The 17,267-nt window shown below is 39.4% G+C and overlaps 1 protein-coding gene across 5 annotated transcripts in view; it reads left to right on the top strand.

The window, feature by feature from the left end:
* fras1 (Fraser extracellular matrix complex subunit 1) overlaps window positions 1-17,267 on the top strand; it is a 594,524-nt gene that overhangs the window by 200,998 nt on the left and 376,259 nt on the right. For all 5 annotated transcript variants that reach the window (XM_063043539.1, XM_063043540.1, XM_063043536.1 and 2 more), the window contains exon 3: window positions 16,396-16,503. In XM_063043539.1, coding sequence (XP_062899609.1) covers window positions 16,396-16,503 — 108 coding nt within the window. The remainder of the gene's footprint in view (window positions 1-16,395; window positions 16,504-17,267) is intronic.

Raw genomic sequence — 17,267 nt, 5'->3', positions numbered from 1 at the left:
AGAATGCTGAATACTTTTAATTTTCTTTTGTTAGAACATAGCAGGGAGCGTGAGTATATTGCTTCCATGTTTGGGGGGTCTATGGCTGAGGGAATTGTAGGCAACCTATATTCAACATTAGCAGAGTAGGTGCCTTTCTCAGCATTCAGTTAGTCTGTGCCAAAGGCAGCATTACTTGCATGTCATTTCTTGGTAGCCTGACTGCAGTCATGGTGAAAGAACGAGTGGTTATTGTGTAACAGGAACCATTGGTATGTGAGGAGAAGGGTCAGTTATGAGGATACCAAAGGTTTAAGGTCTGTCCTAACTTCAGTACAGGCAGCTGATGGTGGCTCTCCTGGTACTCTTAATGGAGTTAGATAATTTCTGTTCATCTGCCAGCCTTCAGCCCATGGTTGTAGCATCCAGCAGGGGTCCATCTCATTTCAAGAGAGGTCAAGCTATGTCAGCAAATGTTGTGGAATGTGTAGGGATAATGTGCTATCTGTTCAGAATAAATTTTATTATTTAAGTACATATATATCACTATTTACAACCCTGAGATTTATTTTCTTGTGAGCATACTCAGCCAATTCTATAGAATAGTAATTATAACAGGATCAATGGAAGATCAACCAGAGTGCAGAAGGCAACAAACTATGCAAATGCAAATATAAATAAATAGTAATAATTAACAAGAACGTGAGATAGGGTCTTTAAAAGTGAGATAATTGGTTGTTGGAACATTTCCATAATAGGACAAATGAAGTTGAGTGTAATTATCCACTTTTGTTCAGGAGCCTGATGGTAACTCTTGTGTTTTGTAACAGTTAATTAGGTAAGTAATTAAATTAAATTAATTCATAGAAACTCATGGGAGTCCGTAAATAAGGGTGTAGTTTGAGTTTACTCTAAGCGAGACGCACACTTACAATATCGTAACATGACAATGTATGCAATTATTGTGTTTTTACAGAGAACCTATAATCAATTATTTAAACAAACAAGAATATTTAGTCAACCAATATATATATTCAAGATTACTCAGATATTATTGAAATATCAAATGCACAACAGTAACTGTTCCTGAACCTGGTGATGCTCTTGTACCTTTACCTGATGGCAGCAGTGAGAAGTGAGCATGACCTGGCTGGTAAGAATCTCTGATGGTGGTTGCTGCTTTCCTTTCAGTTAGAGGTACTCAGTGGTGGGAAGGACTTTACCTGTGATGTACTGTGCAAAATCCACTACTTTTTGTAGGAATCACCAGCAGATACCTGCTAGAACATTTTTGTGGTATGTTTAAGTCCTAATTTGTGAAGATGCATCACTAGAGTGATCAGGGAGAAGCAACGAAATCTCTTTATTTGTTCAAACTGCACTCTGTGTAGACACAATATGAGGATAGTACAGAACATGGGAGGATATACCTTGGCATTCAGTGGGCAAGTGGCAACTGAAAGTTAATACGGGGAACTATGTGATGGTATGTTTCAGTAAATAAATAGATGGCAACATTATAGGTTTGAAGGTGCCATTTAAAAAGTGTAGGAACAGAGGGATCTTTTGTGTATTTGTACATTCTTTTTCATTGTGGAATATGAAAGAATTGTTAGTAAAGCACAAGGGAACCTAGGATTAATGAACAAAAACACATAATTTTTCTGCTGTCGTCTCTGCATGTTCTCTCCATCAAGATATATCATCATGGTAATTTCACTGCCCTTAATGCTGCTGGAACTCAAAGGTTCAATTTAACATTGGAGAAATGTATACAATAGACATCCTGAAATGCTTTTTCTTCGCAAACGTCCACGAAAACAGAGGAGTGCCCCAACGAATGAACGACAGATAAACATGAGAACCCCAAAGTCCCCTCCCCCCGAGCTCCCTTCCCTCCCGTGCGTAAGCGGCAGTGAGCAACAATCCCTCCTCCCTCACTGGCAAAAAAAGCAAGCATCAGTATCACCACCGAGCACTCAAGCATGAGCTAAGCAATAGCAAAGACACAGACTTGCAGTTACCCCAAAGATTTCGCGTTTCTTCTGGCATATGACACACTGCAAATTCTCTCTTTCCCTAATAAGGGAGAAGGAGGTGTCTCCGTTTTTTAGGACCGCAGTGAAGGTCCTCCATCTCTTGTGGTGTTCAGGGCTTCCTTCATCATGCCAGTAGCTTCCTCTTAGTTTTCACTACTGTCAGTCAAACATGCCCTGAGTTGAGACCCAGGAATGCTGTTACATACAGATGCAGAAGGATTTTTCATTGCTGTTTCGGTAACAATTTTGTTTTACCAGTCAGGGTTGTTAGCCCCGAGCTGAACCTCTGCACCTGGAGGACGGGTGGACCACTCTTATTCTGGCCTCTACCCTTTGACCAGTTTGGCATGGGTGACCCGACCAAGAGCCAAAGCATAAAGCCTTGACTCCAGCCAGCATTGCTGTCCAGGTCATTGAGACAAGCAAGCCTCCAAACAACGGCAAGGCTGCGGTCCTCTAGGAGGGTCATCCTGGTAAAGGTGGGGCAAAATGTCAGGAAAGAGCAAGCGACTGTGATCTGGAAATGGATACCATGCCATCTTGCAGTTACTGTTGAGGACTGGCAAAGAGAACTTTGGTGAAAAGTTAAATGAGCATGCCAATACATTGCAAAAACATTGATGATCTCACACAAAGAAAAGCAAGAACAAATGGAAAATTAACAAAAAATGACTGTTGGTGCAAAATGAAAACAAGTAACATATTTATCGAGATACAGTGTGGAACAGGCCCCTGCAGCCATTTGACCCCCACTGCCCAGCAATCCCCCAACTTAATCCTTGCCTAATCACGGGGCAATTTACAATGACCAATTAACCTACCAGTCGGTACGTCTTTAGACTGTGGGAGGAAACCCGCGCGGTCATGGTGAGAACACATAAACTGCTTATGGGCAGCGGCAGAAATTGACCACAGGTCGCCTGTATTGTAAAGCGTTGTGCTAACCACTAAACTGCAACATTTGGCCCACTGCCTGTGTCGTTCAATGTTGGATGCCTGCTATAATGAACATTGAACAATAAATCTTACCTGCCTTATTGTGCTGGATAAATTTCATTGTCTACATAGTGTTAGGGAGTTGTACTGTACAGAAGCAGGCTCTTCCTCCGCTAAGTTACACTAATCCCTACATTCTCATCAACTCTCTCCGATCCTGCCACTCTCCTGCATGCTTATGGGCAATTTATAGTGAGCTGCTCCTAGCCATAAGAATAGGGTGATGTGGCTGAGAAATTGGGATGCAGGGGTTAGTGTTTCAGATTAGTGGATCATTACAATCTCTTTTGGGGAAGGTATCAACTCTATAAAAGGGATGGGTTAAATCTCAAAACAAGTGGGACCAATGTCCTTGCACGCAGGTTTGCCCTAGTTGTTGGAGAGGCAAATTAGGCAATAGAATGCTCCTCCTGTGAGATGTGGGATTTCAGGGTACCCAATGGATTCCCTGATGGCCACTTCTGCAGGAGGTGTAGCCAACCTTAGCTCCTGACTTACAAGGTCAACAAGCTGGAGCAGGATGTACTTTGGATTATTCAGGAGGCTGAAAACCTCAAAGATGTGACTTTTACTGAGGTGGTCACAGCCAGAGTGCAGGCTTCAGAGAGTAGATGGGTGACCACTAGGAGAAGTAAGGGGAATAAGCAGTCAGTGCTGGGTTCTCCCATGGCCCATTCCCCTCATCAACAAGTATGCCACTTTGGACACTGCTGGGGAGGAGGGAACTATTCTATCAGACCACAGCAACAGCAGAAGCCAGGCCAGTGGCACTGTGGCTGACTCTGAGGATCAGCAGGGAAGGGGAAGGTCAGGCAGAGCAATAGTGATAGGAGACTCAGTAGTTAGCGGGACGGACAGCAGAATCTGTTGCCATGAAAGTGAAGCCAGGATGGTGACTTGTGCCCCAAATGCGAAGGTCAATCATGTTTCAGAGTGGCTGCTGAAGATTCTCAAGAGAGTGGGTGAGCAGTATTTGGCACCAGAGACATAGGAAGAAAAGGGGGGAAAGGTCCTGTGTAGTGAGTTAGGGAGCAGGATAAAGAGCAGTACCTCCAAGGTAGTAATCTCTGAGTTACTCCCAGTGCTATGTACCAGTCATGTCAGGAATAGGATGATGGTACAGCTGAATGAGTGGCTGAGGAAATGCGGCAGGGTTTCAGGTGTCTGGATCATTTGGGATCTCTTCTGGGGAAGGTATGACCTGTACAAAAAGAATGGGTTATTCTTGAACCCGAGGAGACCAATATCCTTGCAGATAGGTTTGCTAGAGCTACTGGGGACGGTTTAAACTAATTTGGCAGGGCAAGGGAACTGGAATGATAGGGCTGAGGATGGGGCGGTTGGTACACAAGTAGATGCCATCTGTAGTGAGGAAGGACAGGCAAAATTATAGTTAGTGCGATGAGTTGAAAAGTAACATGGGGAAAATTCAAAAAAGGTAATGAATACATAACTGAAGGTGTTATATTTAATTGCACGTGGTATACAAAATAAGGTAGATGACCTTGTAGCACAGTTAGAGAATGGCAGGTATGACATTGTGGGCATCACTGGGTCATGGCTGAGAGCAGATCGTAGTTGGGAGCTTTACATCCTAGAATACACATTGTATCGAAAGGACAGGCAGGTAAGCAGAGGGCAGGCAGTGGCTCATTTGGTAAAAAATGAAATCAAATCCTTAGAAAGGGGTGATGTAGGATTGAAAGATGTAGAATTCTTGTGCGTAGAGTTAAGAAACTGCAGGGGTAAAAAGACCCTGTTGGGAGTTATATACAAGCTTCCAAACAGGAGGCAGGATGTGGAATACAAATTACAACAGGAGATAGAAAAGATATGTAAAAAGGGCAATGTTACAATAGTCACTGGGGATTTGGATATACAGGTCCATTGGGAAAATTAGGTTGGTGCTGCATCCCAAGAGAGGGAATTTGTAGAATACCTTTCGGAGCAGGTTTTGATTGAGCCCACTAGGGAAAAGGCAATTCTAGATTGGGTGTTATGATTAGGAACCAGATTTGATTAGGGAGCTCAAGAACCCTTAGGAGATAGTTCCTCTGACCTATTGAAGTGACAATGATCACCGCACACCTGGATGAGCATTGGAGCATTGTCTCTCACTAGTATAGGTCATGACGTGCTTTGGCTAAAATTATTATGAATGACAACAGCATAAAGAGCCGAAACGAAATTGATGGTGAGATGATTTTTTATGTGTTAATGTGTGGTTTGGTAGGCAAAATGCTGACTTGAATATAATGTATAAGGTTGGTGCAATCTAAATCTACAAGTCAGCAAAAGTTAATCTGGAATTGTCGTGTATTTAATATTTCAGGAGTTGTTGAGCAAAGTTGTAAATATAATTGTTTGATTAACCATTTTTTGTTTACATAATACATTGCTGGTTATCTGTAGAAGTATGTAAATGGCACACGTCATCATACCACCATGCGATACATACTTGTCTCGCTTAAAGTAAGCATGAAGTTAGACTCATATTCCTGGCTCTTTGTTTTTGCTTTTAATTAGTTTTATGTTTTAGAGTTACAAAATTTAACAGTGGTGATGAGGTATGTTTTAAAATAAAGCTGAGATGAAGCACAGTGAGATGATGCTTCTTCACAAAAGGAAAGACAATTGAATAAAAAAGGCAGAAAACAGAAGAACTTATGGGTTTGTAAGCAGTGAGTACCGGGTGATAATAATCATTAAAAAAAAGTGCAAAAATGGCTAGAATATTTTAATGCATTTGATTACACAAAAGATAACTGGAATATATATACTGGGTAGATTGAGCTGTGTCTTAAAGCAAATGTAATAGCTAAAGATAAACAAACGTCAGATTTGCAGAGTGCATTGGACATAAAGGCATACAGTTTGCTTAGAAATTTAACTGCACCAACTAAACTAGCTGAAATGAGCTTTGCTGATATTGTGAAAGTAATGCAAGGACATTTAGAACTGAAGCTATCATGGATTACAGAACACTTTAGGTTTCATAAGCAGAATCAAAACGAAGGGGAGTCCATTTCAGCGTATGTGGCTGAATTGAGAAATTGTCCAAGCATTGTCAGTTCAGTGATAGGCTTAATGATGCACTAAGAGATCATATAGTTTGTGGACTCTTACAAGAAAGCATTCAAAAACAGCTCCTAACTGAAGTACAACTTACATTTAAAAGAGCCTTTGAAATTGCTGTATCAATGGAAACAGCAGGCAGACACAACTGAGTTGCAGTCAGGAATGAAAGTAAGCATGAACAAAATTGCAATGTCTGGAAAGAAACCTGACTGGCTGAACAGATCGTGCGGGCTGAACACTGTGGTGTGGGCTCACTTACAGCAGACAAATACAGAAATAAAGACAAAACGTGCAGAAAATGCAACATAGTAAGATACATAAAAGAATATGTCAGGAAGACAAAATAAATGGAATGCACAGGGAAGAGAAAAGGATAAAAGGGTCAAGTGGCTGTTTCAGAGAGAACAATAATCTGCATGCTGCCGACGGAAAGTCTGATAATGATGAGACTTGCGCAGGACTGGGCAGCCTTGAAATTTACAATGTGACCACTAATGATACACAAGCTATATCGCTTACACCAGAAGTGAATGATAAATTAATTAAAATGGAATTTGGACACTGGCTTGGCTGTTTCAGTCATTCCACAAAATAAATTTGAATGGAATTTCAAAGATAATGAACTGAAGCCGGTAGATATCCAACTAAGAACTTATAATGGAGAAAAGATAACTCCTGCGGAGATGACCTTCATAAAGTGAAATACGAAAACCCACAAGCCACATTGAGCTTCTGTGTGGTAAAAAGAGGAGGGGCAGCATCGTGGGGATGTGATTGTCTGAGGCAACTAGAACTTGACTGGAGATCTATTTACCATTTGCACACCACAGCCCCTGTCTTAGAGTCAACTGAACGTGAAATAAGAAAGGTACTGGATGATGCCACAGCTGTCTCCATGTTGAATATGGTGAACCATTACCCAGCAGTTGGAGTTTAGGCTGAGCAGGGAGAAGTGCCATGTATTTAACATTTCAGTAATACTTTAATAATACAGAACATCACTGGTGAACCATGCGGCACTCTGTGGGCTGCGGGCAATACTTATATCTCTTTCAAGTTGCTGCAAAGTGCAGCATGTAATTTCCCTCTAATCAATGTACTTACAAATTAACTTAATAATCTACAAGCTTCACAAGTGTCTGAAGACCTCAGCTGAGTGGACAGGTGTGGCTTTAAGTGGACGAAGTTAGGCGGAAAGGTGAGGTGGGTGGGTGGCGGTTCCAAGCCAAGCTGAAACACAGAGGGATGAGGCTCCCTTTATCCAGCACCTGATTAGCAATTGTGCCGTCCTGGAGGACAAAGTTGAGGGCCTGAGCAAAAGATTGATCTGAGTGAAACTTTGTCTCCCAGCATACGAGATACAGCAGTCAAACAGCAAAGCTTCTCCATTTACCGAAGGGACAGAACTGTTGATTCAGAAAAGGCAGAAGGTGGAGGTGTGTGTTTCATGATTCTCTCTCGGTGTTGCTCCGATCTGGTTTTGCCGTACTCATGTCCCCTTGACCTTGAATACCTAACTGTCAAAAACCATCCATTCTCTTTTCTTTTTCTTTTTAAATCTTTTTATTGAATAAGTATACAAAAAAGGTAAGCCATATAAACATTAATACAATGTTAAAGTATAATAAAATTCCAAAAGATAACAATACCAAAAAGAAAATACTACAAACAATGTAATTTAAGCATAAGAAACCAAGATAACATAATAGTATACTAGATTTTATATATATCAATGGAAAAAAAAGAAAAAAAACCCCCCCAAAAAAAACCCACCGTGCAACTAACTAAAAGCAAAGCAAAGCAATGGGCTAACTTGAAACCAAACAGAGTTAAACTTAAAATCACGTCCTCAATCCCGACCTCCATTAAAACAGTGAAGAAAAAACAAGAAGGGTAAATATTACATTAAATGAAAATATCGAATAAAAGGTCCCCAAATCTGTTCAAATTTAAATGAAGAATCATAAAGGTTACTTCTAATTTTCTCCAGATTCAAACATAAAATCGTCTGAGAAAACCAAAAAAAGGTAGTTGGAGCATTAAGCTCTTTCCAATGTTGTAAAATACATCTTTTCGCCATTAAAGTAAGAAATGCAATCATTCTATGGGCTGAAGGGGAAAGATTACTAGAAATTTTAGGTAGTCCAAAGATAGCAGTAATAGGGTGAGGAGAGATATCTATATTTAATACCTTAGAAATAATATTGAAAATATCTCTCCAAAAAGTTTCCAAAGTAGGGCAAGACCAAAACATATGAGTTAAAGAGGCTATCTGCCCCGAACATCTATCACAGAAAGGATTAATATGCGAGTAAAAACGCGCTAACTTATCTTTGGACATATGTGCTCTATGAACCACTTTAAATTGAATTAGGGAATGTTTAGCACAAATAGAGGAAGTATTAACTAATTGTAAAATCTGCCCCCAATCATCCACAGAAATGGTAAGCCCCAATTCCTGTTCCCAATCTACCCTAATCTTATCAAATGGAGCTTTCCTAAGTTTCATAATAATATTATAAATCATAGCCGATGCACCTTTCTGACATGGATTAAGGTTAATTATTGAATCTAAAATATATATAGGAGGAAGCATTGGAAAGGAAGAAAGTATAGTACTTAGGAAATTTCTAACTTGTAAATATCTAAAAAAATGTATTCTTGATAAGTTATATTTATTAGATAATTGTTCAAAAGACATAAGGGAACCATCTAAAAATAAATCCAAAAACCGTAAAATACCCTTAGTCTTCCAAGTTTGAAAAGCGCGATCCGTAAAAGAGGGAGGAAAAAATATGTTACCTAAAATAGGAATCGCTAACCCGAATTGATTAAGATCAAAAAATTTTCTGAATTGAAACCAAATGCGCAAAGCATATTTAACTATCGGGTTAGAGACCTGCTTAAGGCGTTTCGAATCAAAAGGAAGAGAGGAACCTAAAATAGAACCAAGTGTATAACCCTGAACAGATTGTAATTCCAATGCTACCCATTTAGGAATAGATAGTATGTCCCGGTCAAGTAACCAAAATTTCATATGTCGAATATTAATAGCCCAATAATAAAATCTAAAGTTAGGTAATGCTAAACCTCCATCTCTCTTAGCTTTCTGTAAATGTATTTTACCCAGTCTCGGATTCTTATTCTGCCAAATAAATGAAGAAATTTTAGAGTCAACTTTATCAAAAAAAGATTTAGGAACGAAAATTGGTAATGCCTGAAACACATATAAAAATTTTGGCAAAAAAAACATCTTAACTGCATTAATACGACCAATCAAAGTTAAATATAAGGGAAACCATTTAGATGAAAGTTGAGTAATATGGTCTATTAATGGTAAAAAGTTAGTCTTAAATAAATCTTTATGTTTACAAGTAATTTTAATCCCAAGATATGAAAAGTAATTATTAATCAATTTAAATGGAAATTTATAACATAAGGGAAGATGTTTATTAATCGGAAAAAGTTCACTCTTACTAAGATTTAATTTATAACCTGAGAAAAGACCAAATTGTGCTAATAACTCTAAAACAGCAGGAATGGATCTCTCAGGATTAGAAATATATAAAAGTAAATCATCAGCATAGAGTGATAATTTATGGGACTTTAATCCCCGAGTTATCCCAGTAATATTTGAAGATTCTCGAATAGCAATTGCAAGAGGTTCTAATGCAATATCAAATAATAGGGGACTAAGAGGACAGCCTTGTCGAGTACCACGAAAGAGAGGAAAAAAAGGTGAGTTTAAGGAGTTAGTACGAACCGAGGCTACGGGAGTGATATAACAGTTTAATCCAGGATATAAATTTCAAGCTAAAATTAAACATTTCAAGCACCTTAAATAAATAAGGCCATTCTACTCTATCAAAAGCTTTCTCGGCATCTAAAGAAATAACACACTCAGGAACATTTTGTGAGGGAGTATAAACGATATTTAACAATGTACGAATATTATAAAAAGAGTAACGACCTTTAATAAAACCCGTTTGGTCTTCCGAAATAATAGAAGGAAGTACTTTTTCTAGTCTATTTGCTAATAACTTAGAAAAAACTTTAGAATCAACATTTAATAAAGATATTGGTCTATAAGATGCACATTGAGCAGGGTCTTTATCCTTCTTTAGTATTAAAGAAATTGATGCTCTATTAAAAGATTCCGGAAGTTTACCAAGTTTCAAAGAAGCCTCAAAAACCTTATAGAGCCAAGGAATCAATAAAGAAGCAAAACATTTATAAAATTCAACGGTAAACCCATCAGGGCCAGGAGCTTTCCCCAGATTCATAGAAAAAATAACATTCTTAATCTCATCCATTGTAATGGAAGTATCTAATAAAGAAGACATATCCTGTGAAATCTGAGGGAAGTCTAACTTATCTAAAAAATCATTCATATATTTAGAATCTCGAGGAGACTCTGATTGATATAAAGAAGAATAAAAATCACAAAAGGTTTGATTAATCCCCACATGATCCAATATCAATCGATCATTTTGGTTATAAATCTGATTGATTTGAGATTTAACATAATTAGATTTCAATTGATTAGCCAGCAGCTTGCCAATTTTATCACTGTGAACATAAAAATCACTTCTTGTTTTCTTTAATTGGTTTACAATCGAGGACGAGAGTAGTAAACTGTGTTCCATTTGAAGTTCAGTTCTTTGTTTGTATAGCTCCTCAGAAGGAGCCATAACATATTTCTTATCAATTTCTTTAATCTTGTCCACAATTGCCATCTCCTCCTGCTTCTGTTTCTTCCTCAAAGCAACGGAATACGAAATAATCTGACCCCGAATATAGGCTTTAAAAGTGTCCCAAAGAGTGTTAACCGAAATATCTTCTGTATGGTTAATTGTAAAAAAAAGCTCAATCTGTTCATTCATAAAATTAACAAAGTCCGAGTCCTGAAGCAACAGCGAATTAAAACGCCATTGTCTATTGTTTGGTATATTGGCCATAATTTTAATAGAAAGCTTAAGTGGAGCATGATCCGAAATGGTTATAGAATCATAATCACATTTAATCACTGAAGGAATGAGACGAGAATCAATGAAAAAATAATCAATTCTTGAATAGGAATGATGAACATGTGAAAAGAAGGAAAAATCTTTTTCCTGAGGATGCAGAAAACGCCAAATGTCCGTCGACCCAGAATCAGAAAGGAAAAAATTAATCAAATTTGCAGATTTATTAGGTAAAGTCCGTAAAGGAGCCGAACGGTCCAAAGCTGGAGATAAACAGGTATTAAGATCTCCGCCCCAAATCAATGAAAACTCGTTCAAATTCGGAAACTGATCAAACAATGATTTATAAAATTCCGGACAATCCATATTAGGAGCATAAACATTAACCAAAACTACTTTTTTATTAAATAGTAAACCACTAACCAATAAAAATCTACCATTCGGATCAGAGATAATATCCTGTTGTATAAAAGTAACTGAGGAGTCTATAAAAATAGAGACGCCTCGAATCTTAGCATTGGAGTTCGAATGAAATTGTTGGCCCTTCCAGAATTTGAAAAAACGTAGTCTGTCCCCCCTCCGTACATGGGTCTCTTGTAAAAATAAAATTTGTGCTTTAAGTCTCCGGAACACTTTAAAAACTTTTTTCCTTTTAATAGGATGATTAAGACCATTAGTATTCCAGGAGACAAAATTAATAATAGACTCCATAAATCCTAAAGTCAACCCACAACAAGGAGGATTGACAATAGGCGCGACCCACAAACCCGGAGAGGAAACAGAACATACAAAAGATACCGGGGAAAAGGACGCAACCAATACTTCAATAATGTATATAGCCCAAAGAGAAACAAACTAAAACGTGAAGCCCCGCCCCCCACCCCCCACCCCAAGACCCCAAGGCGAAATCTAAAGCAGACCCGCCAGAAAGAAGCAAGCGCTAAAACTACCCCCATGACTTCCGGTATACGCTCCCTAAAAAAAAGGTATAAATATGAAAAGGATCAGCTAATTGTAAAACAGTAAAAAAAATAAGTAAAAAAAAGTTAGCTCAATTAAAATACACACAGAACAGAACAAAAGCCGGAAAGTATATATTAAAAAAAAACCACAATAAACCTCAAACTCATGAATAGACACAGCAACAAAAAAAATAGGATTATTAACATAAAATGATTATAAAAAGCAAAACAGAATAAAATTTAAAAAAAAACTACAAAATTTAAGGCCGCACAGGAAATACGTAAGATGACAAAAGGGAAGTAACCACCCAGAATCCCCTGGGAAAAGAAAGAAATGACGCAGTTAAAAAGAAAGTTTAGCAGCCATATTAAGAAATCGAAAGTAAACTTTTCTGCCCAAATAGGGCACAGAAAAGTTAAAACCAACCAATTCACAGCCTCCGATCAACGGAGAAAATTAAAAAAAGGCAATTAAGATGTTGAAGATGAAAGTTGATCCAGATAACTCTGGGCATCCGATGGAGAATCAAAAAAACGAAGGGCTCCATCTAACATGCGAATCCTTAGACGTGCAGGGTACAGCAGCGCTGGTCTTAAATCCATCTTATAGAATTCCGACATCACGGATCTGTAACGGACCCGTTGGTCCCAGATTGGTTTACTGAAATCTTCCACGAATCGGAACTTAAGATCCGAAAAATCAATGAAACCTTTAGATCGAGCGAATCGAAACAGTCTCTCCTTGTCTTGAAAGTAATGAAAACGTAAGATAACATGCCTAGGTCTATCTGACCTAGACGAGTATGATGGGATTCTGTGAACACGACCCAGTAGCGGTGGTTGGTCAGGAAATACAGTAGGGAATGCATCTTTTAAAAGTTGGGAGAAATATTTCATAGGGTTGTTAGCTTCCACGGCTTCCCTGACGCCAATCATTCGTAAATTCTGCCGTCGCATTCTAGATTCCAAGTCAGAGTTTTTAAAAGTCAAAAAGTCAAGTTTCTTCTTCATTACATTAATTGTTTCTTCGATTTTCCCCATCTTAAGCTCACTTTGTTGCGCGGATTTTTGAAGATCAGATATAGCCGACTGATGTTCCGCAATACATGTTTGCATCTTATCAATTGAATCGGCAATTTTCTGGAACTTAGTTGAGATTTCCGTATGAATCAGGTCTTTAACAAAGCCCACAATTTCTGTACGAATCATCTCCCTAACAGAGGTTGAAATTTCCCTCTGAATTAACTCCGATATCGCTTTCAAAGTCACCGGTGATTCAGTCGGAGGGAGATCCGTAGCTTTCGGTTTAACCGGAGGTTTACCATCCTTGCCGTCTTTCCCGTTCTTAGACATAGCCGATCTCAGTATCATCCAATTGTCAGAGAATTCAGTTTAATTCAAAGTATTGTAAAAATTGATGCCTTAATAGTTAATTAAAGTATAGCTGACCATAGAGAGAAAAAACTCAGAGGTAATGGAGCGAGTCAAGAACGCGACTTCACTCCATGAGCGCTACCGGAAGTCTCCCATTCTCTTTACCTAAGGAGTTCTCCTCTGTAATCCTGACCATAGTTTACATTGCACCAGTGGCCAATGATAATCAAGTGCTTGAGATACTGCATGATACCATCTCCAAACAAGAAACAGTCCATCCCAATGCATTTCAAATCATTGTTTGCGACTTCAACCGGGCTTGTTTGAAGAAAATTCTGCCTAAATACCATCGGCATATAACCTGTAGTACCAGAGGTCCTAACAAACTGGACTACTGTTATACTAAGATAAGGAATGCCTACGATGCCATGCCCAGATCACACTTTGGTAAATTGGATCACTTGGCTGTCCTTCTCCTACCTGAACACAGCCAGAGGCTGAAGAGCGAGGCTTCAGAGATTAGGGCAACAAAGAGGTGGATATGGGAGGTAGAGGAGTGACTACAGGATTGCTTAGAGTCAGTGGACTTGGGTCATGTTCAAGGATTCATCTTTGTCTGAATGAATACACCATTCATTCACCATCACCATCACGGACTTTATTAAAACAGTTGTAGACAAATGTGTCGCTACAATATCATTCAGAGTCTTTCCCAAACAGAAGCACTGGATGAACCATGAGATCTGCAATTTGCTGAGGCTCAGGTCAGTGGCATTCAAGTCTGCTGACCAAGAAAGTTACAAGAGGTCCAGGTATGATCTCCACAAAGTCACCTCACGGGCGACATGGCAATTCTGGACAAAACTTGAATCAATGAAGAAGGCTCGTTAGTTGTGGCAGGGTTTGAGTACTATCAACTTTTATAAAGTTAAATCAAGCAATGTAGGCACTGGAAGTGATTCGCTTCTACATGAGCTTGATGCCTTTATATACTCGCTTTGAGAGTCAGACATGAGGAACCATCACAGACTCCCATATCCCCCATCAATGCCATGATTTCAGTCTCTGAGGCCAATGTGCGAGCAGTGTTCAGGAGACTTAACCCATGAAAAGCCTCCGGCCCTGTTGGGGTACCAGGCCAAATAGTGCAGACCTGTGTTGAGTAACTAGCTGCAGTGTTCACTGAAATCTTTAACCCCTCGCTTCAGCAGTCTGAGGTACCCACCTGCTTCAAGAAGACTTCAATTATACCGGTGCCCTAGAATAGCATGGTAACGTACCTCACTGACTAGCACCCGTAACACTTAGACAAACAGTGATGAAGTGTTTTGAGAGATTGGCAATGAAGCATATCAACTATTGCCTCTGGAGCAACTTTGAAATTTGCCTACTGGAGCAACAGGTCCACAGCAGATGCCAGCTCATTGACTCTTCACTCAACCCTGGGACATCTGGACAGCCAAGATGCATACATCGGGATGCTCTTCATTGTCTGCAGTTCAGCATTTAATACCATCATCCCTTCAAAGCTAATCAATAAGCTCCAAAACCTTGGGCTCAATATCACCATGTGCAATTGGGTCCTTGATTTCCTCATTTGTAGATCCCAGTCTGTTCAGATTGGCAACATCTCTTCCACAATCTCCATCAGCACAGGTGCACCACACTGCCGTGTGCTTAGCCCCCTTCTGTACTCAATTTATACTTATAATTGCATAGCTAAGCATATCTTCAGTTGCCATATTCAAGTTTGCTGATGACGGCACTGTCATAAACCATATCAAAGGTGGTGATGAATCAGCATATCGGAGAGAGATTGAAAACCCGGCTGAGTGGTGCCATAACAACAACCTCTTATTTAATGTCAGCAAGACCAATGATCTGATTATTGACCTCAGCAGAAGAAAACCAGAGGTCCATGTGCCAGTCCTCATTGGAGGATCAGAAGTGGAGAGTGTCAGAAACTTTAAATTCTTTGGTGTTATTATTTCAGAGGGCCTGTCCTGGGCCCAGCACGTAAGTGCAATTATGAAGAAAGCACAGCAGCTCCTCTACTTTCTTCGGAGTTCGTGGAGATCCGGCATGGCATCTAAAACTGACAAAATTTGTAGTGGAGACTATGTTGACTGGCTGCATCACAGCGTGGTATGGAAACACCAATGCCCTTGAATGGAAAATTCTACAAAAAGAAGTGGATACAGCCCAGTCCATTGTGGGTAAAGCCTCCCCACCATTGAGCATATCTACATAAAATGCTATCACAGGAAAACAGCATCCATCATTAGGGACCACCACCTCCCAGGACATGTTCTCTTCTCACTGCTGCCATTGGGAAAAAGGTACAGAATCCTCAGGACACACCGCCAGGTTCAGAAACAGTTTCTACCCCTCAACTATCAGGTACCTGAACCAAAGGGGATAACCTCTTTGCACTTCAGTTGCCCCATCATTGAAATGTTCCCACAACCAATGCACTCACTTTCATGGATTCTTCATCTCAAGTTCTCAATATTTATTGCTTATATAGTTATTATTTTTATTGTATTTGCACAGTTGGTTGTCTTCTGCACTCTGGTTGAAACCCTGGTTGGGCGATCTTTCATTGATTCTATAAAGTTTATTATTTTATAGATTTATTGAGTATGGCCACAAGAAAATGAATCTCAAGGTGACTTCTGTGTACTTTGATAATAAATTTACTTTGACCTTTATTTGAGTAATATTGTAAATATATCTGATTATGGATTCTTTGTTGTTTACATAAGGCATTGCTGGTAAAAGTGTGTAAATGGTACAGTGCAACACACATATGTCATCCTCTTTTTTTTCTTCTTTCTGAGATGTGCATGACATCACATGTTATGAGCACGCCTGGCTTAAAGTAAACATGAAGTTAGACTCGCATTGCCCGCTCTATATTTTCAGCTTTCTGTTTTGGAGTTACAAAACATAGCAGGAAATATTTTCTTCATTTCACATTGACCATTTTTCTTTTTTCTGCAGAATAATACTGTTTGGAAGCCAGATTCTTGCCAAGTTTGCAGCTGCCACAGCGATATCGTCCGATGCACCGTTACCCAGTGTCAGAACCCACAGTGTGATGTCCACAAGGTAATCCTGCACCTGAGTGTCTCTTGTCATCAATGATAACTACCTTCTTCAGATTTTACTAGTAACTTGTTTGTGGATATTAATGGCTTGCATTTCACAGATTTAGAGGGATAAGTAAGGTATAAAAATATATTTGATATATGAATAATCGTGTTTAATTTACAATTCTTTTATTTTCTTTGTAATATCTGAAAATATGCTGTCTTAAAATGGGGAAAGAGAGCAAAGCAGTACACCAAAGTATTCAGGCCTAGAGCGGTATTTGTTGGGGAATTGGGGGGGGTGTGGTTGTGTGTGGGTGAGATGAAGCGGGGGAAGAACGCAGGGTTTCAACGCAAAGTGTTAGTAATTCAATTCCCCACACAGATGCAGCTGAGTTCCTCTTGCAGTTGGTGCTGCTGCACCAGCACCCTGTGGTCTCTTGTGCCTCCAGGTTTAGGGCAGGCACATCATTTTGGATGGCATTCCAAATATTATTACATTCTGTGGAATAAAGACAGAGTAAAATAGGGCACAGATGAGTTGTTAGGGAAGTTTTCAGTTAGGGTATGCCAGCAGCTTGACGGAATATCGATGCAGGGAACCAGGTCTGACTCCAGATGATATGACGTATTTTCACCTTGAAGGTAATATTTGTAAGCGGTTCGTCCAGATGCCTGAATCCTCTGGTGATTGACAGATGGGAACTATGAAAATCCCGCCAAACCTCATCCTTTCCCTCATGCTTGGTTTGCCAGACACTGTATGATTCATCTGCCTCAGGC

The sequence above is a fragment of the Mobula hypostoma genome, chromosome 3 (assembly GCF_963921235.1).
Source record: "Mobula hypostoma chromosome 3, sMobHyp1.1, whole genome shotgun sequence".
Lineage (NCBI taxonomy): Eukaryota > Metazoa > Chordata > Chondrichthyes > Myliobatiformes > Myliobatidae > Mobula > Mobula hypostoma.
Note: the sequence above shows the minus strand (reverse complement) of the source record. Positions and strands in the feature narration are given on the sequence as shown.